This window comes from Pecten maximus, chromosome 9 (assembly GCF_902652985.1).
Source record: "Pecten maximus chromosome 9, xPecMax1.1, whole genome shotgun sequence".
NCBI classification, from domain to species: Eukaryota; Metazoa; Mollusca; class Bivalvia; order Pectinida; family Pectinidae; genus Pecten; species Pecten maximus.
The window spans coordinates 30,573,052-30,600,853 of NC_047023.1; the positions used below are offsets into that span (position 1 = coordinate 30,573,052).

The window sequence follows — 27,802 nt, forward strand, 5'->3', positions numbered from 1 at the left end:
CGTTATCAGATTGATTCTCGATCAATATATTCCCAGAGTTGTCGCTCCTTATACACATTAACTCCTCCACCAGTGGCTAAAATCCAAACTTCACGTTAAAATTATTTTACTTATTCTATTTATACATCAAATCGATTTACAGATTTTATTTTTTTTCTCTGAAAGACATTTTAAGGCATCAGAACCAAGGCGGCAACGTTTCTCTTTTTTCTGTCACATGATTTCGAGTGTGGCTAATATAACTTTATCTAGTATTCCTTGTAACATGATGTATTGCGTGGATGATATTTTGTCAAAAATACGTCGAATATTTTATCAGTTCCACAGTGTACCCATGAAGGGTACCACCATATTGCCATACTCACTCTTGAATTAAATTCGTTATTACTGGACTATTTAAGATCCTCTTAACATTATAACCGGCGAATGCTTTCATCATTTGTTTTTGTTCTGTAGCAACTGTGTTCATCTGAGGATTCTCTTCTAAAGAATGTCAACAGCTTGATAAGATAATATTAGTCCTGAAACAACATCTATCACCAACAGAAGTAAATACATTTATGACTGGTTAACTGGCAGTATTACGGTAAAGTGGGAGATGACTCATTGTCGAATTTGAGGTAAGCGTACAAATAAAAATCAAATCAATAATTCATTTTTATTTTATTGTTTTTGAGATAAGAGATAACAAATACCCTAAATACAGTATTGAGAAAATTAAATTAATCGTGTTCACAAACTTCGCAATTGTCCTTCTGTTGTGTTTTAGTGCTTCTTCTTCCACGTGACTATCCCATAAAGAGTCGGAGAAATCGTGACCTTGGATTTTTTCTCCTGATTTGGTTGTACTAGAATGAAATATATAAAAACATTACATATGGCCAAGACTAAATTTACAATGTATAATAATTTTCAGTTTTTAACATATATGCTCAAAGATGCGTACCTGAAAAAAAAGATGTTACCCTAATTTACCTTTGTCGATGTTGCTTTAGCACAACTTGAGGGCAGGATAAACACACTGGGGTCTGAAAGATCCTGTGGATCAAGAAACTCGTAGTTGACTATCACTCCGCTTGCAGGATCGTAATCTTTGTCTTGGATTATATAACGAACAGGTGGACAGACGTATCCTGTAAGTATTAAATAGCGATGTGTTGAAAACTGATGATATTAGATGTTATACAGACAGTGGTTAATTTGTTTAAAAGGACACTTACCTGCTCTAACATCGAGTGTTAAGATGACGTCGGCGTAAGGTTCTTTCCTGATCAACGTGAAGTGTTCTGTGTTCTCCTGGAAGTCCCCCACGCCGCCATGCCAATCCGAGTGGGCGTCCACTATAGATATACCAGTGTGGAATTTTATTATCACTATTATTATTGTACAAATGACTCACAAGATGTTAGCATCCCAAAAATCAAGAGTTGGAAGCAGTAAAGCCTTTTATACATAAACAATAGATGTGTCTTTATTGATGATATAGTTCTAAACTGTTGATACCCAGGAAGTGACATATGGAACAAAGAAAAGGTCGAAAGGTCACCATCTGGATGAGGAGATTAAAACTAATACATTTCATGATTTTTTAACCAAATGATTAGAACATATTTATAATTGATTTTGCATTTTAAATTACCAAATTAGATTTTGTGTTTTGCATCATCTTTATGTACCAAATTAATCTAAAAATGCACACTACTATAAGGTTATGTGTTAGTGACATATACAGTCTATATTGACATACATATGGACATAATAATGTCTCAACTTCTATTTCGAATGAATATGATGTGTGCCGTTGTAATATTCATTAGTAACTGTATGCCCATCACATAATGTCCGCGTTATATTATACGCCTAACCTTATACGCACATGGTACGCCGTTCCAGGGATTCCATATATAGTCACTGTCCTTGTCCTTGTCACATGTATGGTTGTTGTTATCGATACTATAAACTGTGCTCTGTCGTACACAAATAAAGGACATCATAGAAAGTGACCATTAGGGATTAATTCCACAAACGATTTATTAAAGAAAACTACTTTATGTGGAACGCAAAAGTTATCTCAGATTATAAAATACAAGGAAACTATCAATTTATATAGTACTCTTTATAACATGTGACAGCTATGATGTTCTATATATTTATATACCAAGCGCATGGTATGCTTGTAACAACATTATAAGTAAGTAATTTCACAAAGAAAGTACTACGTTAAAAAACGTTGACGTAAAACCCTATCAATTAGTTCTATATGTGCACGTTGGTTATATCTGGTATATCATCTTTTATATAAAAAGGCATACATGATGAAACTTGAAGCAGGTATTGGCCCTATTCTGATATAGGAGACTAATCAATCGCATTCCCTAGTCTTGGTGAAAATTGTTTGAGATTGAAATAATATCAATTTAGACATATATGATATAATATTTCGAAGAGGACATGCCACAAGTACTGTATGGTTTTTTTTTTAAACATTATGCATAAAACCTATTTAAATGTTAGAAACATACACGACTACCTACTTTTCAGTTATATACAGCATGTTAAATCCGTATTTACCTCATTAAAATGCCATATGTAAGTATTTGAAAAGGTTACGTTGCCTAGAGACGCCGTGCCATTGAGGTCAAGTCTCATCTGTTGACTGGGGTAGTCATAGTAGTATGTTCCTGTAGCGTTCATCAGTTCAGGTATTGACATGATCAGCTCACCAGAATCAAAGAAAACCCGGCTCTGCCATGAAGGCGGGAATGTACAATGTACTCCAATATCATTCTCCAGTATTGCCGAGGCAAACGAAAAGATCAACAGAAACGTCAACGATTTGAAGACATCCATATTTGTATGATATCTGAAGGGTTCAGAGTATCAACTGTTACATTATCTATATCGCTACGTCATATATAGGATTTATGTTATTATTATCGGAAACATTGTGACATTTACTGGTATACATATACATGTAATTGATTTGAGACATCGTTTGACGTGAAAGTGTTATATACGTCGTTTAACCGAGAAAACCTAAATGATGGGATGATTAGATATAATTGTATTAGCAATGGCAGCTGCAATCCACATATCCTTTCATATTCGATGACGTAATAGCTAAACTATAAATAACATTGTGACTAGACTTGTACTTTGAGTGACATTTCCATCAAAACCGTGGCTTTAAATGAATGTACATCAGCAAATCTGTAGAAGACAAGCATTAACATTGTTAGCAGCAATCCTTGGTAGACAATCCGTTCTTGTGGCACCAATCCCTGTTTTTGAAGAAATGGTCTACCTTAAGATATGTCATATGAGCCCATTTCTATTTTTATTATCAGTACAATTAGCTTTCATTTCTAATTTACATCTTGCTCGATAACTCGTTTGAGTGGTATAATACCTGTTTCGCTACCAAACCTTCACGGTGTCCCATCAGGCTATAGTATTTGTATGTTATGTACCAATTGAAGGTTAAAATATATTGAAATGAAATGAAACGTAAAAGGACAGTCATATTAACAAACTTGATAGCCATTCTTCATTGCAGTAAATCACTGATTCGATTTCTAGCCTTTATTTGCATGGTTACGGAGTCGTTTAGAGATTTATGTCTCACATTTTACCCCTGTGACATATTTCAAGGTCATTGATTTGAACAAATTTTGTAGCTCTTCACTCCAGTATATAATCGGTCTAATATCCTGACCATGACCCTCTTGACTAATGAAAATGAGGCCAAATCCTTGAAATAAGTCAACTTGATCATTTAAAAATGCTACTTGCCCAATACCATGATACTGGGCCTTTCTGTTATTGAGAAGTAAATGTAAAATTGGAAAAGTTGACGCCGGGCATATGGATGGACGATTGGTGAACGGGCGGACAGACGATGGAAGTCGCATCACGTCATAGCCCAGGTTGTCCTGCGAGCACATGGGCTAATTGTTGACCTTTATAAAAGTGTAATTAAAAAGCACAACGTATCTTAATTATATTGCAATCCATTGTCATGCAGCTCATGTTCTCCGAGAACAGTCATCTTTAATCTACCATTAAGACTTTCTCTTGACAGAAGTCCATGGCCTAGTGACATTTATCTCTTTTTAATTAGATAGCATTATTAAAGCGACTTCGTTCAGCGATCAGCAATACTTGGTGGACCGTTGATAACGAAAGACGCAAGACAATAAGACTCTTTCAGTGTGTATGTTGGATAGGGAATATTCCACCCGAGGGGTCACAAAATATGGTAAAACCTTGGCGAGGGTTTTTATAATATGAATTGAACGTATTCTGCTAAAATCTGCCCTGATATCAAGTTCCAATTATGTTATTAAAAAATCCATTAAAAAGAACATAGTTTAGTTTGGTGATATAAAAGTTTTTTCGAATCACACAATGGCAGTCTGTATGATAGTGAGTTGATAAAGTTTTGAGTACAGTAGACATGCTAAAAAACACTCTACGGATTAACATCTATATAAAACATATTCTGGAACATTTTCTTCGGGTTGGTAAAGTAAATATGATACAAATAATATCACACAACCAATATGAGTGACGTTTCGATGACTACACTGTTACCTTTAACATACTAATCAATTACTGTGATGAAAATGACAGTGTAGTCATCGAAACGCCACACTCTTAAATATCATATTGGTTGTGTCATATAACTTTTATCATATCTATATAAAACGCTGGTGCCATATTTTTCTGTGAAACGATTTGGGAAATATGTTGAGTATTATGAAACCAAATGAATTTCTTTATTTGAGCAAAATAAAGTAAGTATAGACATTTGATGATCATATTGAACACGTATTCTGCAATTTACGCTTCACATGTATCACAGTATAAGAAAACAAAGAATCTGTGTAACCAGTTTGTTTATTAAGTTAAGAAAAAGAAATATTCATTTCAGTGAAGCAATTAACCCGTAAATATACTGATGTGTCGACTTGGTAGTAATCTTCTGATCAACTCAGTATCCTGTAATAAAGACAGCACAAATAGAATTTTCAAAGACAGTAAACGTTTATGAAAAAGAAACACATGATAACAATGAGTGAATTTAATGGTTTCTATGATTAAATGTTGTACATTTATGTTGTACATTTATGTTGCACATTGTTTCGATAATAAGAACATTTAATTTACATATATCAAAAACCAAAGTTTCTTCACTTATTTATTACAAGAATTTCACTCACTCACTCACTCACTCACTCACTCACATACGAAGGCACTCATATATTTTCCTATTTGCTCACTTACTTACGTTTCTGTTTATTTACACTGTAGTGTATGACGTACCTGTCTCGTTGTGTTAGGACAATGAGAAGGAGTATTGAACACCGTTGGGTCACTGAGCGGCATAACGTCCAGAAATTCATAATTCACCATTTCTCCAGCGATGGGGTCCAGGTGGGTGTCTTGGAATGACACGCGCACAGGAGTACAAAGAGAATCTGATGGAGAACCGAGACGAATGTTATAAATAGTATGTGTTCATTTCAAAATGGACTACAAATAATAACAGAGAGGATGATCTGTGGAAAAGATCCAAGAAAAAATGTTAATGTTGTTTGTGAAGATTTCAATCGGCTCTTCCAATTATAAGAGGGCCAGTGGCCATGGGTCACATTGATATCAAACATTCATGGAAAAATGTTTTTGAGGAGTAGCGTTACATATACTTTACGATTTGGTGTTATGTTTTTATGCTTATGTCTCTATTATCCTAACGGTGATCCATAGAGAATATGTGATATATATATCTTATATGGTTATAAGATTCGGACATCAACCATTCCCACGTGATGGCCTAATGGTTAAATCTCTAATGCTTGGTTTACTCTTTGTCAAAATGTCTACGATCTCAATCATTTACTGCAGAAAATTTCTCTTTTTACTCATTTGCATGCTTGCAATTCGATCCATTACTACCTATACCGTTTTGTTACGAATCCAATATGATTATGTTCAAGATCTTCTATGATCTACATTGTGTTCACTCTAATCCTCTGACGTTCACCGCTATCACGTTTTATCTCGTTCTCTTTAGACCTCACACGTTCAGAACGATCCGTTGAAGTATCCTACGATTTGTGCTTTACAATAAGAGATTCTGTCATGATCCTTACGATCATGATTCACTACGATCGCTCAATATTACCACGATTCGACTCCACACAACTCACAATAACAACATTTAGATTTCAACTCGTGAAGATCGTAGACATCTTGACCAAATGTAAACCTAGCTAACCCTAAATCAATCATTGGAGCATGGTTGTGTTTGGCTGGTCAAGGCCAGTATGTAGGGTTATATGGATTGGGTTACCAAAAATGAGTTTTAGGTCTTGGTAAGTCCTGGTACATGTATCACGACTGTGTTCACTGTGGTTTATAGAAAACACTAGCCTTCGTTGACGTCCAAAGTGATTAACGAGTCCGTATCACCACTGTCCCTGACCAATGAATATCTTGATACGATCACTTTAAAACCACCCAAACCACCAAATGTTTCCTTCACGGCGTCTTCTGTAAAGGTCAAAGGTAAAACAATACAATGATAGGTGGACATATAAAGATCAGACGGAAAGGTGGGAAGGTTACGGAAACCTACAAAAGTCTATCATTATGATATCACGAGCAATTGTTCTTCTTGAAAAATTCGGAACATAGATTATTTTAGTATATATTAAAAGTTAACAGTGCCTTACGTTATAGGTTAAGTGATATGGACGTTAATGGTTGATCTTCGTGTAATGAAAGGTGAAGTGGAAAGATCAGTGTACCGTGTAAAGTTAAATATCAGACTTATCTAGTAAACCTACACGATTCAAAATCCCAATAGTGTATAGTGTAGTGACCACTCCCGTCTTACCTGGTCCCCCTCTACCCCACCCTTCTCTACTTACCTGGCCCCCTCTACCCCACCCTTCTCTACTTACCTGGTCCCCTTCTACCCCACCCTTCTCTAATTACCTGGCCCCTCTACCCCACCCTTCTCTACTTACCTGGTCCCCCTCTACCCCACCCTTCTCTACTTACCTGGCCCCCTCTACCCCACCCTTCTCTTATTACCTGGCCCCTCTACCCCACCCTTCTCTACTTACCTGGCCCCCCTCTACCCCACCCTTCTCTACTTACCTGGCCCCCTCTACCCCACCCTTCTCTAATTACCTGGCCCCTCTACCCCACCCTTCTCTACTTACCTGGTCCCCCTCTACCCCACCCTTCTCTACTTACGTGGCCCCCTCTACCCCACCCTTCTCTACTTACCTGGTCCCCCTCTACCCCACCCTTCTCTACTTACCTGGTACCCCTCTACCCCACCCTTCTCTACTTACGTGGCCCCCTCTAGCCCACCCTTCTCTACTTACGTGGCCCCCCTCTACCCCACCCCACCCTTCTCTACTTACCTGGCCCCCCTCTACCCCACCCTTCTCTACTTACTTGGCCCCCCTCTACCCCACCCTTCTCTACTTACCTGGCCCCCTCTACCCCACCCTTCTCTACTTACCTGGTCCCCCTCTACCCCACCCTTCTCTATTTACCTGGCCCCCTCTACCCCACCCTTCTCTACTTACGTGCCCCCCTCTACCCCACCCTTCTCTACTTACCTGGCCCCCTCTACCCCACCCTTCTCTACTTACCTGGCCCCCTCTACCCACCCTTCTCTACTTACCTGGCCCCCCTCTACCCCACCCTTCTCTACTTACCTGGCCCCCTCTACCCCACCCTTCTCTACTTACCTGACCCCCCTCTACCCCACCCTTCTCTACTTACCTGGCCCCCTCTACCCCACCCTTCTCTACTTACGTGCCCCCCTCTACCCCACCCTTCTCTACTTACCTGGCCCCCTCTACCCCACCCTTCTCTACTTACCTGGCCCCCTCTACCCCACCCTTCTCTACTTACCTGGCCCCCTCTACCCCACCCTTCTCTACTCACTTGGCCCCCCTCTACCCCACCCTTCTCTACTTACGTGGCACTCCCGCCCACTGGTTCCAAACTCCAATGGTGTCGGCCTCTTTACCGCATGTTTTGTTGTTGTTGTCAATGGTATACACCTCTTTCTATAATTCAGAAGAGAAAATGGTACTGTTAAGGCCGTGACTCTGTCATCTTATCCATTTCAGTTCAATCAGATCCCCTAATTGACCGTGCATGCTTAGCATAATGTTATAAAGACAACTAATATCTAGTCTGTAAGTCTCCAATCATTGTGCCTCCTGCAATACATACTTATGAAGTTATAAAAGTTCCCAGCGCAGCTTACTTTTGTCAGATCTAAGCAATTAGTCTTTTGTTGTACATATTTGCTTACCTCAAGCAATTTCCAGATAAATGTAAAAGAGAAATGGTAGTTCCCTAGAGCATAGCCAGAGACGTCCAGTCTCATTTGTTTGTTCGGGTGGTCATAGAAGTAGGTTCCTGATGCATTCATCTGTTCCGGAATCCATATCATCATCCCGGAATCCATGAACACACTGCTCTGCCATGTTACAGGAAACATACAATGATAGTCCTTCTCTGGGATCAAAGCGGCACCAACAACCACACAAAGTAAACAACAGAAAGTCGCTACTTTAGTATAATCCATCACGTATTGTTAATATAGTCCTTTACTATTAATTAACTCATATTAAGACCTGTACTCTTATTTCTGACAGCTTCATAAAGTAGTTTTAATAATCAATGACCTTGATTTATAGATATTAGATACTGCCTGATGATAAAGTTTAACACAGGTAGGTGTCACTAATACCAACGTATATACACCAGGTCATCATTAGTTATCAGTATTCTATTTACATTTTCATGAATAAGGATACAGTTTTATATCATTTTACGTGAATAACTTTAATGCACTTGAGCTATAATCCCGTTTATTAAAATATCTACAGATTATCATCACATCCCCAGGATGACAGAGACCGATCGTATATCATAGAGGTGATATTGTTAAGGTTTACTGGTCCACGCTGGTAAAGCCGCCATGTTATATATATCTACGGTAGATATGATGTGGTCATTACTATGTATAATGTAGGTATCAACAAGAAAGTAGGTCTTACTCTATCATAACCGGCAAAGTTATAAAAAATTAATATCTACGAGTTATCGCCCTTAACACATATAATACGTATCGGCCGAAACTAAAGTGGAAGTTATTTCGCTATTATGGATAGCGGATCTTTAAAGGAAATATATCATGCCACATTATAGATTACGTATTGAACAATTTCCTTTAAATGTTATTTTTACTAGAAATCTTGTTGAAAGGTCCTTTATATTCATGTGGGTATAACGTTTCTTTAAAGAAAGGTCCCACTACCTAGATCACTTTACATGCATATTGACCTACTCCTTCATGTACCAACTTAGTGTTAATTTGCATAAAATCAAGAATGAATGAAGATAGAAGAAGATTTTTTATCCAAGATTGGTATTGGCATTATATAATACTAAGTGTGAAATTATATCGGATTTAGACCACGCATCTTAAAGCTATATTAGAAAACCGAACTTGCGTTTATTTTTTCCGCTGGTGTATTTTTTAACGTTATTTTACAACAGTTATGAAACAGGTTATAGAAAGTACATCAAGCACACAGGTGAACTTAAGGTGAGTGAGGCGCAAAAGTGGGTTCAAAATGTATGTCTGGGGTGAGGGGGTGAGGGAGGGGTCGATTTATCTGGAGAAAACAATCCATAGTGAAAGGCCGGTGCGACATCCACTTCGCCACCCGACAAACAGAATTAATTATTTTCAATCCCTAGCTTTATCATTAATAGGTATCTTGGAAAATTGTGACACAGAAACTTAATTGATATGACTTCTTTCACGTTAAAATAGATATGCTCAAACTCAGTATATTCTGTTATCGAGCAAGTCCATTCACAGTAATATCTCGATGCAGGTGAATACATATGAATTCAATGTTTCGTCACAACACCTTCCCAGCCCACACTAAACGTGAGTAATAAGCTATGTAGAATGACATCAGGCATCTTCCAGAGAAAACTGTACTTATTCCTGAGGGGAGGTGAAATGGCTTCGTTTGGCAAGCCCTATTTACATTAAATGACGGTTGCACGTTGTTATGACAATTACCTACAAGCGTTTTCTAGAGAGCAAATTGTCAAACCTGTAGGAGAAATCTGTTGTACTTATTATCTAATATCCTAAATCGCCTAAATTGATTAAAGTATAGTGTTAGTGTGTCTCCGTACCTGACTCTCAGTTTTGTTTTGTAAGGTAACTTGTGTGACTTTTGTAAAATCCTTCGAGGTTGTAGACACTGATGTTAGACATTTAAGTTCCCGTTGTTTGTCGTAACCTTGTTCAGAATATTCACACGACCTTAACGTTGCTATCCAATATTTAAAAAAAAAAGTTAATTGATTTAATTATTGTTTTTTTTTTTTTTGTACTTCTCATTTCTTTCGACCTATTTCTATTTTTGGTAGCTCAACACTATAGGCCTTTCGAATCATTGATGAGTCCAAGAAAGACGAAATAGCTGAATGATGTCCCTGGCATCACTGTCGAGTCCTAGAATAACGAAATAGCTGTTCGATCTTTCAAACATCACTGATGAGTCCTAGAAGGACGAAATAGCTGTACGATGTCCCTAACATCACTGACGAGTCATTGAAGGGCCCTACCGCATCTAATTGTCATTAGCTTCGAAAATGGTTTTTATTCATTTTTCAGCTTTTGCATATCAATTACTGAATAATGTTATTCACTGGCGTGTCCTCTGTGTACTCCGTTTGGCTTGCCTTGCAACGTCGATTGCACTGTACCTTAATATAGTACATGTGGGTTATTAATAGGATTACACGACCCTAATGGGCCCGTGTGCTGTAGAATACAATACATTAGTACATTCCTTACATGACTTGACATGGAAGTATAGCCGTGACAGGGAGCGGGACACGTAAGATTAAATATCCATAAATGTATGTCAATATAACCAGCGAGGCATCAGAGTGAATGGAGCTAATATCATCAATAATTCATCAATCATATTTCCCTTGGTAACGATAGCGATAGCGGTTATCGGCGTCTGCGCATGTGCTAGTGTCCCTTGTCAGATTTCATCCGCGGTTTGTGTGTCTGACTATAAGGTCCAAGGCCGTTATACATTAGTTGGGAGAACGCGTCCCATTGCAATTAATAAAATGTATGATAAGTGTTTCTCTCCTAAGAATGATGGTTCACTGAAAACAAAAGATGATATGCAAATGTGCTGTTAACAGCAAGAACACTGTGTTTACAATATACGTTCTATATTTGTGTTGAGTTTCTTTGTGAATAAACCTCAATAAAACCAAAGACATCTTTAACAACAACAGTTATCAGATGCCGGTACACATGGGCCTGTTGTTCTAGTGGAAGTCATTAAACTCGTCCAAAGGATCGGCAGTAGGGACACTTGACAGTGATATTGAACATCTCAAGCACAATGAACTTGAGATCATGTCACGGACGAATTGTCCTTTTTATGTTCATCCTACATCGATACAATGTATGAATGATATTATCGTCATAGTATTACCATCCATTTCGAGAATGGTGCTATATTATTTATATGCATATTAATACAACAATAATCAATTCTTGAGAACTATCCACTTGCTACACACAAAAGGTAATTTTCAAATATTTCCACAAACATGAATTATATGATAGTTCCCATGACACGCCGTTCGGTAGGCTCGTGTTGTTATACTTGTCTCTACAGGAACAATGAAGTGAATCGGAGGGTTTCAGCTCCAATACACAAGTGGTAAACTTCGATGTTTTCCAAATACATCGATCTCATACTTAGCCGAACTGGCGCATGCGTGTTACGAGCATACACCGATCGATTTCCTCTCAGAAGCAGTGTTGCTCCTCGGTACTGTGTATGTCTTGTTTTGATGTCAGTTGAAACCAGGTCTCTACGTTGGAACGGTAGGCTTTATTGCGTCTATACCAAGGAAAACCATACGAGGATCACTGATTTGGAACTAAAACCAAAATGTGACGAAACGTCTGCGACTTTTTATTTGTATAGTTAACATTTTTGGATTTTTTTTCTGTTTTTTGGACACAAAAGTGAGAAACATGGTGGAAAAAAAGCATGTGATACACCGGGCCGCCACGGATGGTAGCAGTAAGTATCCTTCTTTGTTGTGACATATGGCAGTTTATTTTCAATGTTTTCAACTGAATCCATTTTGTTTAAACACATTTTAGTTCAATTTCAATTATATATTTTATTGTGAAAAATAATCATTTTGATCTAAGGTTTCACAAGAAGTTTTTTTATTTTTTTTTTATTTTGCCAAATAGGTGTTTTAGAAATATGTGTTAGTTGCCTTTTCAGTTGAACATGCTGTCGTTTAAGATTTAAGAAAGACATGTTAAGCGAGAGACAGTGTACGTGTTTGTATGGTAACACGTTATCTTAGCGTTGGGTACATTTGCAGCCCTCACCCCGATACATTAAACATACATGTTTATGGGAAACATCAATACATAATTCTATATCAAGAATGTGACCAAATATGGAATAGATATGGATGCATGTAACTGAAGTTAAAAAAAAATAATGAGAAATAATGATTAATTGATTCTTCTGTGTATATTTTAGATAGCTGTGTCGCTAAATAGTGACGGCAGCTTGATCAATATAGAAGCTTACATGTGTCTAATATCTGTATTCATTATATAGCTATCTTTTAACAAGTTGTTTTCCCTATAATTGATTAACACATTATAGAATATATGAATATATATCAAGGGATCATAATAACATCATTTTGTATTCATGATTTGCCAAAGTGGGACGTCATATGGTGATCATTTGATGACGTCACAATAGGTCATATTAATGAGTTGATGAACAAAACAAGACATGGATGGATTCACATAATAAAAAGCGATAAAGCGCTAAATCTACCTACCATCATATTACTGATAGATCTAGCGTGATATCTCACTCCAGTTATTAGATAGATATATAACTGTTGGCTGATATCAGAATCTAACGTTTCCAAACTCTCGTGTCGCACCGATGATCTCGTTCAATGAATACGATATGACACGGATAGGAGTGTACGGCTCTATGTATCACACGATGAATAATCATAATTTAATGAAAATCCTAAAATTTATTTTCCATTGTCAGACTTATGAATTTTTACCATGGCTGTACCGCCACCGAGACAATAATGTGGTGTCACATTTTCACACAATAGCCATATTAATTAGATACATATATGTACATCTAAGCAATAAATGTTAACAGAGGTGAGTGGGGGAAAACGAGAACATGCTTTTTTGGTTAAGTTTCACAATGGATTTGATCTGTTTCGTATATCACCAATATACATATTACAGTTTAAAGTCTAAAATGAAAAGAAAAAGCAAGTCTGTATTTCTTCAAACTGATGTCAAACTACACTTCTGTGTCTGGAGAAAAAGCATAAGAAAACTTTTTCTCTTTTTTTTTTGCAAACACAAATGCATTTGCCTTTTGTAAAAAATGAAAATACGTTTACGCCATTAACAATTCAAACCTTGATTCACTTGAACTATCGTTTACTTGTGACTCATGCCTCAGAATTACATTTTTATACTACTGGTTAAATGATGCGGACCGGTGCTGTTTGTACTGGATTCCCAAACGTCACAGAATCCCTATAAACAATTGTTTTATTTAAAGTTCTGTCATCTTACTACTTAACCTAGTACCGTACTATTTCTAAGGAACATACTTGTATCCTGATACTCTTTATTCCAAACCTGGAACAAATGGAATGTGGATTTTGAAGAACTCCAAAAACCTTAAACCAATTTTCCACTTTGTAAATTACCATACCCAGTCAAAGGAAGGCATCTGTTTGTACATTACCGGACACAGTCTAAGGAAGGCATTTGTTTGTACACTACCATGCCCAGTCTAAGGCAGGCATCTGTTTGTACATTACCGGACACAGTCTAAGGAAGGCATTTGTTTGTACATTACCATACCCAGTCTAAGGAAGGCATTTGTTTGTACATTACCATACCCAGTCTAAGGAAGGCATCTGTTTGTACATTACCATACCCAGTCTAAGGAAGGCATCTGTTTGTACATTACCATACCCAGTCTAAGGAAGGCATCTGTTTGTACATTACCATACCCAGTCTAAGGAAGGCATTCGTTTGTACATTACCATGCCCAGTCTAAGGAAGGCATCTGTTTGTACATTACCGGACACAGTCTAAGGAAGGCATTTGTTTGTACATTACCATGCCCAGTCTAAGGAAGGCATCTGTTTGTACATTACCATACCCAGTCTAAGGAAGGCATCTGTTTGTACATTACCATACCCAGTCTAAGGAAGACATCTGTTTGTACATTACCGGACACAGTCTAAGGAAGGCATCTGTTTGTACATTACCATACCCAGTCTAAGGAAGGCATCTGTTTGTACATTACCATACCCAGTCTAAGGAAGGCATTGGTTTGTACATTACCATACCCAGTCTAAGGAAGGCATTTGTTTGTACATTACCATACCCAGTCTAAGGAAGGCATTTGTTTGTACATTATCATACCCAGTCAAAGGAAGGCATTGGTTTGTACATTACCATACCCAGTCTAAAGAAGGCATTTGTTTGTACATTACCATACCCAGTCAAAGGAAGGCATTCGTTTGTACATTACCATACCCAGTCTAAGGAAGGCATCTGTTTGTACATTACCATACCCAGTCTAAGGAAGGCACTTGTTTGTACATTACCATACCCAGTCTAAGGAAGGCATTCGTTTGTACATTACCATACCCAGTCTAAAGAAGGCATTTGTTTGTACATTACCATACCCAGTCTAAGGAAGGCATCTGTTTGTACATTACCATACCCAGTCAAAGGAAGGCACTTGTTTGTTCATTACCATACCCAGTCTAAGGAAGGCATTTGTTTGTACATTACCATACCCAGTCTAAGGAAGGCACTTGTTTGTACATTACCATACCCAGTCTAAGGAAGGCATTCGTTTGTACATTACCATACCCAGTCTAAGGAAGGCATTTGTTTGTACATTACCATACACAGTCTAAGGAAGGCTTCTGTTTGTACATTACCATACACAGTCTAAGGAAGGCTTCTGTTTGTACATTACCATACCCAGTCTAAGGAAGGCATTTGTTTGTACATTACCATACCCAGTCAAAGGAAGGCATTTGTTTGTACATTACCATACCCAGTCTAAGGAAGGCATTTGTTTGTACATTACCATACACAGTCTAAGGAAGGCTTCTGTTTGTACATTACCATACACAGTCTAAGGAAGGCATTTGTTTGTACATTACCATACACAGTCTAAGGAAGGCTTCTGTTTGTACATTACCATACCCAGTCAAAGGAAGGCATTTGTTTGTACATTACCATACCCCGTGTAAGGAAGGCATTTGTTTGTACATTACCATACACAGTCTAAGGAAGGCTTCTGTTTGTACATTACCATACACAGTCTAAGGAAGGCTTCTGTTTGTACATTACCATACCCAGTCTAAGGAAGGCATTTGTTTGTACATTACCATACCCAGTCAAAGGAAGGCATTTGTTTGTACATTACCATACACAGTCTAAGGAAGGCTTCTGTTTGTACATTACCATACCCAGTCTAAGGAAGGCATTCATTTGTACATTACCATACCCAGTCAAAGGAAGGCATTCATTTGTACATTACCATACACAGTCTAAGGAAGACATTTGTTTGTACATTACCATACCCAGTCTAAGGAAGACATTTGTTTGTACATTACCATACACAGTCTGAGGCAGGCATCTGTTTGTACATTACCATACCCAGTCTAAGGAAGGCATTTGTTTGTACATTACCATACCCAGTCTAAGGAAGACATTTGTTTGTGCATTACCGGACACAGTCTAAGGAAGGCATCTGTTTGTACATTACCATACCCAGTCTAAGGAAGGCATTTGTTTGTACATTACCATACCCAGTCTAAGGAAGGTATTCGTTTGTACATTACCATACCCAGTCTAAGAAGGCATCTGTTTGTACATTACCATACCCAGTCTAAGGAAGACATTTGTTTGTACATTACCATACCCAGTCTAAGGAAGGCATTTGTTTGTACATTACCATACCCAGTCTTAGGAAGGCATTCGTTTGTACATTACCATACCCAGTCTAAGGAAGACATTTGTTTGTACATTACCATACCCAGTCTAAGGAAGGCATTTGTTTGTACATTACCATACCCAGTCTTAGGAAGGCATTCGTTTGTACATTACCATACCCAGTCTAAGGAAGGCATTTGTTTGTACATTACCATACACAGTCTAAGGAAGGCTGCTGTTTGTACATTACCATACACAGTCTAAGGAAGGCTTCTGTTTGTACATTACCATACCCAGTCTAAGGAAGGCATTCGTTTGTACATTACCATACCCAGTCTAAGGAAGGCATCTGTTTGTACATTACCATACCCAGTCAAAGGAAGGCATTCGTTTGTACATTACCGGACACAGTCTAAGGAAGGCATTTGTTTGTACATTACCATACCCAGTCAAAGGAAGGCATTTGTTTGTACATTACCGGACACAGTCTAAGGAAGGCACTTGTTTGTACATTACCATACCCAGTCTAAGGAAGGCATTCGTTTGTACATTGCCATACCCAGTCAAAGGAAGGCATTTGTTTGTACATTACCGGACACAGTCAAAGGAAGGCATTTGTTTGTACATTACCATGCCCAGTCTAAGGAAGGCATTCGTTTGTACATTGCCATACCCAGTCTAAGGAAGGCATCTGTTTGTACATTACCATACCCAGTCTAAGGAAGGCATTTGTTTGTACATTACCATACCCAGTCAAAGGAAGGCATTTGTTTGTACATTACCATACCCAGTCTAAGGAAGGCATTTGTTTGTACATTACCATACCCAGTCTAAGGAAGGCATTTGTTTGTACATTACCATACCCAGTCTAAGGAAGGCATCTGTTTGTACATTACCATACCCAGTCTAAGGAAGGCTTCTGTTTGTACATTACCATACACAGTCTAAGGAAGGCATCTGTTTGTACATTACCATACCCAGTCTAAGGAAGGCATTTGTTTGTACATTACCATATCCAGTCTAAGGAAGGCATCTGTTTGTACATTACCATACCCAGTCAAAGGAAGGCATTTGTTTGTACATTACCATACCCAGTCTAAGGAAGGCATTCGTTTGTACATTACCGGACACAGTCTAAGGAAGGCACTTGTTTGTACATTACCATACCCAGTCTAAGGAAGGCATCTGTTTGTACATTACCATACCCAGTCTAAGGAAGGCATTCGTTTGTACATCACCGGACACAGTCTAAGGAAGGCACTTGTTTGTACATTACCATACCCAGTCTAAGGAAGGCATCTGTTTGTACATTACCATACCCAGTCTAAGGAAGGCATTCGTTTGTACATTACCGGACACAGTCTAAGGAAGGCATTTGTTTGTACATTACCATACCCAGTCTAAGGAAGGCATTTGTTTGTAAATTACCATACCCAGTCTAAGGAAGGCATTCGTTTGTACATTACCATACCCAGTCAAAGGAAGGCATTCGTTTGTACATTACCATACCCAGTCAAAGGAAGACATTTGTTTGTACATTACCATACCCAGTCTAAGGAAGGCATCTGTTTGTACATTACCATACCCAGTCTAAGGAAGGCATCTGTTTGTACATTACCATACCCAGTCTAAGGAAGGCATCTGTTTGTACATTACCATACCCAGTCTAAGGAAGGCATTTGTTTGTACATTACCTTACCCAGTCTATTTTTATGTAGCACGCGACTAAGTTCAAATGATCAAAAATCAATTTCTTGTTGACAACACCTTCGTTGAGTTGGTGGTAAGTTCTGACAAAAGACTACTTGCATACATATGAGAAAATTACTTCTCTTGGGTGATTTTGTTTTGTTTTCATATAGGCTGATTTGATGAAGGTGTTTATGAAAACATGAAACAACATTTCGCAAAATGCTTCATTTTTTCCTTTTGATATATTGATGTTGTGCTGTTTTTGAATTAAATAATATTGCAAATATCGATTTGATATATCTGCACTTCCAACGCAACCACAAGGGGTCACTTTCAGTAGTCGTATGGTAAGCGTGGTCATTTATCCCCTTCCTTTGTAAATTTTCCATTTCTAGGTAGTAGCATCCCAGCTTACATAAACTGTACGAGATGCAGGTTGATGGGATAATGAAAAAGATTATGGTCGACACCATAATTTAATATGCAATTATTCTATGTGTAAGGTGTTCGTTGATATTCCTGGCGGTTCCCTTGTCATTGCCCCAATTATCATTTAGAGAACGTATAATTTGTTGATGTTGTCCTTCGTTTATAGAATTTGAATTAGAATCACTATTTTATTATTTGTCAGCATCACCTTGTTATTTATATCAAAGTACGTAAAATTTATTAGGTATTATTAAAAAAAATCAATTTTATTATTTTATAGAAATATAAACTTATACTTTATGTAGTCTTGACCAAAGCGGGTGCGATATCCCATTCGCTTACACTGTCATCCTAAAGTTGTATAATTTTCCTCACGATTATCATATTAGCACAAATTGAATAGTCTCTATGTGTGAATATATATGTACGTACATCTGAGGTAATACGCTGCCAGCCGTCTGCAGACATTCTAAATTAGGGAAAGGTATTCCCGAATGGGAGACTCTCTATCTAGGTCGTTATCAACATCCTTATCCTATATCCTGTAATATTCCCATTTTTTATCATAACGATAATGGATTTAACAGGCTGTATGTACGTGGTATATGTTATTAATAGATGATGATATTAGCAACAATATCCCGACATAAACAGCCTAAACTGTTTAGCAAAAACAAATAAAATATATTTATATGATGGTAGTTAAACAGCTTTCCGGCTCTAGCCTTTACATTACTTCCGTATAATGGCCCTTTTGTGTACCTGTTTTAGGGAAGCCTATTAGTCTGACATATTCGCAAATGTCCTTAGTGACGTCAATGTAGTATGCATACACCTTTTTTTAATCACCTGGGGAAAATATTACAATTTGTTTTGCGTGTTTTGTTTCAAATACTAATAAAATCCTGGCGCAGTAGTAGTGCAATAAGACTGATTCCAGTATCAAATGTTTGTTGTCTTTTGGTCACATTGAATTAGGCGTCTACGTTAGAGATTCTGAGGTATTGCATTTGCTGGTTTCAACAAATGTCCATCCTCTTAGAACAAAATTGTGAACTACATTCAGGTGTATGACATTGGATATTCAACGATTGACAAGTTTGTGTCAACATACTATATAGACTTCATGTTCCACTCTTTGAATGACGTTCAGTGGTAGTATTGAACCACTCCAGTACCCATTAACTACCATTAATTCTATCTCAATCATCCGTGTATGCAATACGACTTAGATATTGCCAATTACAGTTTCTCCGAGCGGTCAATATCCAGCCACAGAATCCAATGACCTCCATTCTATGTTATCACAGGTGAGATAATCGTTGTTTATTATTGATTACTGAAATAGCCTCATTATTGCCCTAAAATACATGGCCTACTGGGTATTACCTGAAATTGATTTCTGTTATCAATAACCTATGAGAGTTACCCTGGAGTGAAACATATAATTAGTGAATCCTTTTGTATACATCTCCGAATTACATAGTACTGGAACTAATTCCACGGTTGATTGCTAATCCTCTGTGTTACTATATATTGATTTCTTCATACATACATCTCAATAAATGACAGTATGAATAAGGTGTGTCGACTGTTCATTAACTCGGGGCAAATCTGGTTTATTATACCGGTAGGGACTAAACAGAGCTTTCTTGCTGTACCGGGGAGGGATTCAGTGTCAAATATAATCAAATATTTGCATTAAGTCGTTTTTTATTAATCTTGGTAACTTCCCATTTTAAATTAAACTAGATATCACTAGATATATAAAATCCATCAACAACACCTAGTATATTTATTGGTACTAGTACCCACTGCTCAAGCCGTGCATTTGAGAAAAAAAAATCTCCCCTGACTTAATTATATTTTTATTGATTATGTCGGCAATAGACTGCGTGTCCTGTTATATTTGCTGGAAGGTGTGGTGATTATATATCAGGATTAGGGGTTATTGATCCTCAAACTAAACTATAAAACGTTACAGCAATTGCGTCGTTCCCGAAGATGCGTCGTTCCATACTTAACTAGAAAATATAGTCAAAACACATCGCCCTTCGAGAAAAGATTGATTTCTGTATTGATTTCCTCGGTGTGTACCTAGGTACCCATTCCACACCCAAACATATCTATTTTAAAACATGATTTTTGTAAACTATACTAACTTGCACGTGAGTTATACTACAGAACAATAGATATTTTAGAGTTCTACTCTAACACATCCATACACACACACAAAACAACAAAACCAAACCCAAATTTCCCACGAATATGTCACAACACGATCATTATTCAGACACACTAACAATGATTTCCCATAAAAAATAATTATACAATATTTAGAGTTCAAACTTGTTAATCCTCTCCAGCTATGAGGGAGACTCTTGGTCATTACTCTCAATTATAACTTACTTGTGCTATTGTTCACTTTTTGTATTGCTCAAATTCTATAAGCGCACAAGAAAATGTAGCTTAGAATACATTTAGTATCAGTTTTTCAAGATGAGGAATACAAATAAGATGTACATGTACTTTTCTTAAACTGATAATACCGACAATACTATCTTCCCCTAGGAAGTTGTATAATAGGTTGATACGTTACAGTACAATTCCCCGACAGGACATAGAACCGATAATCAAAATACAGGTGTCGTGCAAACAAAAGTCACATGGGAAATCATTACCTCGCAGTATGCTTTCGTGCCGGTGTACTGGTGTGTTCTTCCTCGTGTTATGTTATTCCGATGACGTAAAACAGAATGTTGTATCCTATTGTTGAGTATATAACTGTATGTCAACAATGTAATTACTGTAGATAACAATACGTTCTTTTTAAAGTACATTAGTAACACGAAACGCAATTTGCCAGTAACCAACGCAAATACGTGGTCAAGTAACATTTACAGAATTTACGTCAAAACTTCCAAAAAGGACAATAAAAATACCGTTCCATACAATAACTCAATAAGGTAATTGTGGCCATGTTTTCAGCCATATTGTCCTATGAATTACAAAATACTCTAAATCCTCGGGTTGAGGTGGGAGTTTTAAAACTGAAGGAAAGAAGATTATTACAAATGATCCAAATCATGGCTAGCCTATGGAGAAAATTAATCCATATTCTCAGAACCAATTACATTTATCAGTATGATCAATAGGAATCAAAATATAGATGGCTGGTGGATATGCTTTATATGCTCTCGTAACATAAAACACAATCTGAATTGTAGACAAAATTGTTTGGGGAAATTGTGTATTTTATTGTTTTATCAGGAAAACTCTATTTTTGACCTTAAATTAGCCATGAATTATCAGTTTGGCTTGTATATGATTTATAATTTGAAAAAAAGCAATCAGTTCAAAAGAACTGCTTAAGATATGTTGCTTTAATGTGTTATTTTGTCTAAATGAGGTATTGGGTATTTGAACATTTCTAATCTCCTAAGGTTAATTCCATTACCGAAGGAGCTATGGTGATGGATTCTTTATCGGTAGCATGAACGAGTAATACTGACTGTATACATTATATTGTACATATAGAAATAAATGTATCAAACTGTCAACGTTTACCTCTATCGATGTCGACTTAAGTTACTGAAAATTTATCAAAATAAGGCATGACGACATTATTCAGTTCAGAAAGAAATTGTTGTTAAGGAAATTGTCTTTTACGATTGTTATCATTAGATGACTTGACTGTAATTAAACTTTCAAAAGCAGGCAATGATTTTGAACAAAACGCTTGTTGGTCTTCTTGTAAGCCTTCTAAGCTTGGCTATGCCTGGCAATTGAGACACCTGAAGCTGGCTACGCCGTTGCGTTTGAGACCTCCTGAAGCTGATTATGCCGTGCCGATGGAGATCCCATGAAGACCTTCTGAAGCTGGCTATGTAGTGACAATGGAAACCGCCTAAAGCTGGCTATTCAATGACGGTGGAGACCCCATGAAGCTGGCTATGCCGTGGCGATGGAGACGTCATGAAGCTGGCTACGCCGTGGCGATGGAGAACGCCTGACGTTGGCTATGTTTATTGCCGTTGCGATGGAAACCCCCGAAGCTGGCTATGAAATGACAATTGAGGACCTTCTAAAGCTGACTATGCAATGGCGAAGGCGACCTCCTGAAGTTGACTCTGTCGTAACGATGGATACCTCCTGAAGTTTTTCCGTGACAATCGAGTTGTCGCGGCGGGCGAACGTAATATGAAATGCCATTCTTCCAAATTGTTCCTTTCCAGAAATATTTTTATGGGATTGTGTATCTCACGTGTTGTTTTCCACGTGATAAATTAGGTCGCTGTGCGCTCGTTGGTCAAGTTTTCCCCCACGTGATAGCAACATATTAGACGTTCTGTGTCCGTCCGCCCTCTTCCCACAACGTAGACCCAAAACTTACCCAAGCATCGATTTTATATTAGGATTAATGTAATATTCGTGGATTTGAGTTTGAAAGATAAGTGTATTTATCCTTACTTTTTTTGTTGTTATATTTTTCTCAATCTTTTTTTTTTTTTTTCTGAAATAAACTGAAAATAATGCCCACCGAAAATGTCGTGATAACATTTTCCTATCATAACACTTTAACAAAGTTAATATATAAAGTGCATTTGTATTAACTAATATAATACAATAATGGTCATGTGATGAGCAGCTGACACCTTTGGTAGATATAATTTACAGCAAGAGAGCTTCCGGTTGGGTACAGTAAACTAAATCTGGAACTACTCAGGGTCGACAAACTGATGCTTTCTCTCGATAAGTAAATCGTATTAAATTATTTAAATTGTTCAGTCAGTGTTCCATCATCATTTCAGGACTTCATGGTACAATAGCTATACATATTTTAGCATTTTTTGTTAAATTTCTGTATTTTACCAGGTTATTTATCTATAAACCAAAGCGTGAGCTAGAGCCTTGTAGAACCTGAGACATCATACCAACCAGAGGTCGTCACATTATCACAACCTGTTGTGAGAGTTAAATAGGAAGATTGTTATCGAGTCAGTTGATTTTGCTTTTGATGTGGAAAACCACACGTTTAGTATTTCTCTTTGATGGAGGAATTAAAGAACGTGTCTAAAAGTGTGACCTTGTTTGCCCATCACAAATAAATTGGTTTATAAAATAAAAAGTTTTTATCAAAAAATGAGATATGCAAGGCAAAATTACTGTAAAATCAAAAGCAGTTTCTCAGATTGAAAAGATCAATGATAAATTGGACTATCATTAGCTCATTGGCTACTAAACAACATACCGGAACTACAGACAAAACTATTTAGGCAACACTGGTCCACATTTTAGTGTTGATTTATATTTCTCTTGATGTGGGCGTGGATTTTAACCAAAGCACAGTTATATGTTATATATATATATATATATGATTGCAGAGCTATGGTTTACATTGTCATAGAAACTGAAGAGGTCTTCCTCTGTCCGGGGATTAGCCTACAATCAGATTCGTCCTAATCATTATCATGGATTCAGTTTCTTTCAATCAAGAATATTTCATCAAGTTGGTGTGCCAAGAACCAATCTGATGGAGCTGGTGTCCTCCTCAGACCCAAAGCGTGCCCATTATCTGATGAAACAGTAAACTGTATGGTAATTGTACTCGTAACAAAATAGGTCAGAGCAGTTCTGAAGACCAGATCGATAGGATTTCATCATCTAGCGCGAGTCAATTATACGTAAGACGCTTGGACCAAGCTATGATGTATCTACTTAAGGAAGTTTGATATAAAATCGATTCTAGAGAAATTAGTTAATCATGAAAAGGTCAGATGTTCTCTATTCTCTCACTAACTGTCTTCGATTAGCCGCCAGCTAAATGTCATGTTGGTAACTGGTCCGTGTATAAATGTCATTCCACAGGTTAGATTAGTTTGATGCGGGGGCAGGGCTACTGATAATACTGGATGCGAGGAATATCTGCATTTTGAGATACTTAGGTCAGACCAAAATAATTACGAATTTCAAAACAATGTTATTGTTTCAGCACATAAAGCGAATTTTCTGTTTTTAATTTGCATCTAGATGATAAATCAAATCTGTTACAATTGATTACACATCAAATGTATTGTTTCGGGAATATACACCTTCAGTAACAAAAAGAAAATTTCTAAGAATTCGTTCATTGAGTTCGAACATTGTAACAAGTACTTGATAACGCCTTTTAAAATGTTTTGTGTTATTTATAAGAACAGGGGGAGAGAAATACAGTACTGAATTGGGGTTGGGGGACAGAAACAGCACTGAACTGGGTTGGGGGACAGACACAGTACTGAACTGGGGGACAGAAACAGTAATTAATTGGGGGTGGGGAACAGAAACAGTATAGAGCAGGAGAACAGAAACAGCACTGAACTGGGGGTTGGGGACAGAAACAGCACTGAACTGGAGGTTGGGGACAGAAACAGTACTGAACTGGGGGTGGGGAACAGACACAGCACTGAACTGGGGGTGGGGGACAGAAACAGTACTGAACTGGGTGGGGGACAGAAACAGTATAGAGCAGGAGAACAGAAACAGCACTAAACTGGGGGTTGGGGACAGAAACAGTACTGAACTGAGGGTGGGGGACAGACACAGCACTGAACTGGGGGTGGGGGACAGAAACAGTATAGAGCAGGAGAACAGAAACAGCACTGAACTGGGGGTGGGGGACAGACACAGCACTGAACTGGGGGTGGGGGGCAGAAACAGTACTGAACTGGGTGGGGGTTGGGGACAGAAACAGTAGATAACAGGAGAAATGGACAGTACTGAACTGGGGGACAGAAATAGTAATGAACTGGGGGTGGGGATAGAAAAAGTAGAGAACAGGAGAAAAGAAACAGTACACAACAGAGGGACAGAAACAGCACTGAACTGGAAGTGGGGGACAGAAACAATACACAACAGAGGGACAGAAACAGCACTGAACTGGGGGTGGGGGACAGAAACAATACACAACAGAGGGACAGAAACAGTACTGAACTGGGGGTGGGGGACAGAAACAATACACAACAGAGGGACAGAAACAGTACTGAACTGGGGGTGGGGGACAGAAACAATACACAACAGAGGGACAGAAACAGCACTGAACTGGGGGTGGGGGACAGAAACAGTACACAACAGGGGGACACAAACAGTGCACAACAGGCGGACAGAAACAGTACACAACAGGGGACAGAAACAATAAAAAAGAGTTTACAATGTTAACTCAATTAGTTATATTAATTTCTGGATGACGTATACTTTTTTTTAATTAACGTTGAGCAAAAAACATCAAACCAATTCCCAGGGCCATTATTACGATACCATTCCTCCCAAAAATATATGTAAGATAAGCTCCAATTTCGTTCTTAATTATTGATGGAAATAATGTACAAAAATATTGAAGTTTCTCTGGAACAGCATAATAGGCAAGTCTAGGAATGTAATCAGAACGGCGACACATTCGTTATGTTTGATGCAATAATTACAAAGATAAGACCTTTTCTTGATGATTGGTCTCAACACCCGCTCAAAATATAGATATATAGAATACAGGTAGGTACGTAAGTCAGCAAGTAAAGGTATTACAAATCCGTAAACAAAAACTGGAAATACAACTGGTGTTTTAACATGCATGGTGTGACGGATAATAAACCTAGATGTTCACGACAAATCTTATTGTTAAAGACGAACTATCAATGGCCTCGGGATATGTCTTCCTATCAAGACTTTCCCCTGGTCCTAAAACAGATTACCGACATGCAAATGAGACCGTTATTCTAGCTTAAGTCGATATACTGTGGACACTATATGAATGAAATAACAAGGAATAGTAATACCGGGTGTTCCAGACACCCGCAGAGTAAGTCTAGCTGGAATCTGGAGGTCACGACCTTAGAATGGGAGCAATTATGGTGACAACGGTCTCACATCTGTGTTTTGCTATTTTTGTATGGGTAAATATATAAATTACTTTCGGTCTGTTTAATGTTCCGTCATCTGTGTGTGGGGCTACTTGTGAGAGACAAAGGCTCCATCAAACCAACCTCTTCAGACAATATGTAACTGTACATGTGGTACAACTGGGGAGATACCATTGGAAGGGTTAGGAAAGATATTGGTTTAAAGCGTTACCTTGCCACGTGATCTGGATTATATCCAATTCTTGCACATGAAAACGGAATGACAACTTCCGGTGAATTTCGTGTTTTCTTCGTGCTTTAATACAGAAAGCAATCCTCAACTCTACTTTTGCGGTTTTCAATGAAACTAAGTATGAATAATATATGTGTTTTAACAAAAACTCTACCGACAAAAACTAGAATGGTTTGTTTCTAAATTGATCGAGACTGACATTTGTGTGTTGGTTTTCCAATAACATGAGAGTTGCAGACCATAGGAGGAAATACATCGTCCGCCTCTTCGTCTGCCAAGGACAAAGGCAGTAATTGACGTCTAGCCTTGAAAATGCAATTCGTTTAGTGTAAAAACAACACATTATGTCTGGCGAATTTAACAATTATATCAACCGAAAACATTTCAAATCAAAAGCAAAGGGCAAAGTGAGAAACTGATTATTCTTTACTCACTTCTACAGCACAAAATTAGCAGTCGTATGCTGCTAAAAATGGATATTTCAAGTAAGCGCATTGGGGTGCTTTTTGTCAAATTAATCTACGATGTTTTCCTATTCTACTGCAGTTTTGACGCGGTTTGAGTTTAGTGTATACTAACATTCTTTGTTTTGATATAATCTGTACATATACATCCTGGAGCGTATTTAGATGCAATGTTGTACTTATGGTATTTTTGTTTGAGATCATTTTACCTGATTATGTGGTAAAAGTTTCTAACAGATATTAACGTTATCGATATATCGTCATTGAATAATAACACCTTTGTTGACGTTAGTACGTACATACTCTGACCTACCATTGGGAATATCATGTCCCGTAAGGAAGTACGTACATACTCTGACCTACCATTGGGAATATCATGTCCCGTAGGGAAGTACGTACACACTCTGATCTACCATTGGGAATATCATGTCCCGTAGGGAAGTACGTACACACTCTGATCTACCATTGGGAATATCATGTCCCGTAGGGAAGTACGTACACACTCTGATCTACCATTGGGAATATCATGTCCCGTAGGGAAGTACGTACACACTCTGATCTACCATTGGGAATATCATGTCCCGTAGGGAAGTACGTAAACACTCTGATCTACCATTGGGAATATCATGTCCCGTAGGGAAGTACGTACACACTCTGATCTACCATTGGGAATATCATATCCCGTAGGGAAGTACGTACATACTCTGATCTACCATTGGGAATATCATGTCCCGTAGGGAAGTACGTACATACTCTGATCTACCATTGGGAATATCATGTCCCGTAGGGAAGTACGTACACACTCTGATCTACCATTGGGAATATCATGTCCCGTAGGGAAGTACGTACACACTCTGATCTACCATTGGGAATATCATATCCCGTAGGGAAGTACGTACACACTCTGATCTACCATTGGGAATATCATATCCCGTAGGGA

General features: G+C 37.9%; 3 protein-coding genes across 4 annotated transcripts in view; 1 reads left to right on the forward strand and 2 right to left on the reverse strand.

Annotated features, from left to right (window-relative positions):
* Nucleotides 1-651: 651 nt before the first annotated feature.
* On the reverse strand, nucleotides 652-2,889 carry LOC117335216. The gene is made up of 5 exons (XM_033895203.1): nucleotides 2,572-2,889; nucleotides 1,877-1,967; nucleotides 1,221-1,340; nucleotides 976-1,133; nucleotides 652-848 (listed from the first exon to the last, which is right to left on the reverse strand). Exons 1-5 carry the CDS (start codon nucleotides 2,848-2,850, stop codon nucleotides 789-791), a joined length of 708 nt encoding a protein of 235 aa, XP_033751094.1. The 5' UTR covers nucleotides 2,851-2,889; the 3' UTR covers nucleotides 652-788.
* Nucleotides 2,890-4,882: 1,993 nt separating this feature from the next.
* On the reverse strand, nucleotides 4,883-11,365 carry LOC117334435. The gene is made up of 5 exons (XM_033894064.1): nucleotides 8,348-11,365; nucleotides 8,006-8,096; nucleotides 6,436-6,555; nucleotides 5,326-5,480; nucleotides 4,883-5,001 (listed from the first exon to the last, which is right to left on the reverse strand). Exons 1-5 carry the CDS (start codon nucleotides 8,621-8,623, stop codon nucleotides 4,942-4,944), a joined length of 702 nt encoding a protein of 233 aa, XP_033749955.1. The 5' UTR covers nucleotides 8,624-11,365; the 3' UTR covers nucleotides 4,883-4,941.
* Nucleotides 11,366-11,939: 574 nt separating this feature from the next.
* The window catches only part of LOC117334436 (synaptotagmin-11-like), a 39,980-nt gene continuing 24,117 nt past the window's right edge, over nucleotides 11,940-27,802 (forward strand). Inside the window, exon 1 of one of the 2 annotated variants that reach the window (XM_033894065.1) lies at nucleotides 11,940-12,188. In XM_033894065.1, coding sequence (XP_033749956.1) covers nucleotides 12,140-12,188 — 49 coding nt within the window. In that variant the 5' untranslated portion in view covers nucleotides 11,940-12,139. The remainder of the gene's footprint in view (nucleotides 12,189-27,802) is intronic. The other variant, XM_033894066.1, reaches the window with a different exon arrangement.

Bases quoted from the DNA above. Each gene is read 5' to 3' on its own strand.
- LOC117335216 (XM_033895203.1), bottom strand. From the start codon at position 2,850: ATGGATGTCTTCAAATCGTTGACGTTTCTGTTGATCTTTTCGTTTGCC. The intron at 1,968-2,571 runs GTAAATACGGAT...TGTGTACGACAG, and splicing joins ACATATGGCATTTTAATGAG to AGCACAGTTTATAGTATCGA. The intron at 849-975 runs GTAAATTAGGGT...ATTTCATTCTAG, and splicing joins CTAAAGCAACATCGACAAAG to TACAACCAAATCAGGAGAAA.
- LOC117334435 (XM_033894064.1), bottom strand. From the start codon at position 8,623: ATGGATTATACTAAAGTAGCGACTTTCTGTTGTTTACTTTGTGTGGTT. The intron at 8,097-8,347 runs GTAAGCAAATAT...TCTGAATTATAG, and splicing joins TTATCTGGAAATTGCTTGAG to AAAGAGGTGTATACCATTGA. The intron at 5,481-6,435 runs GCTAGTGTTTTC...GTTCTCCATCAG, and splicing joins CACTTTGGACGTCAACGAAG to ATTCTCTTTGTACTCCTGTG.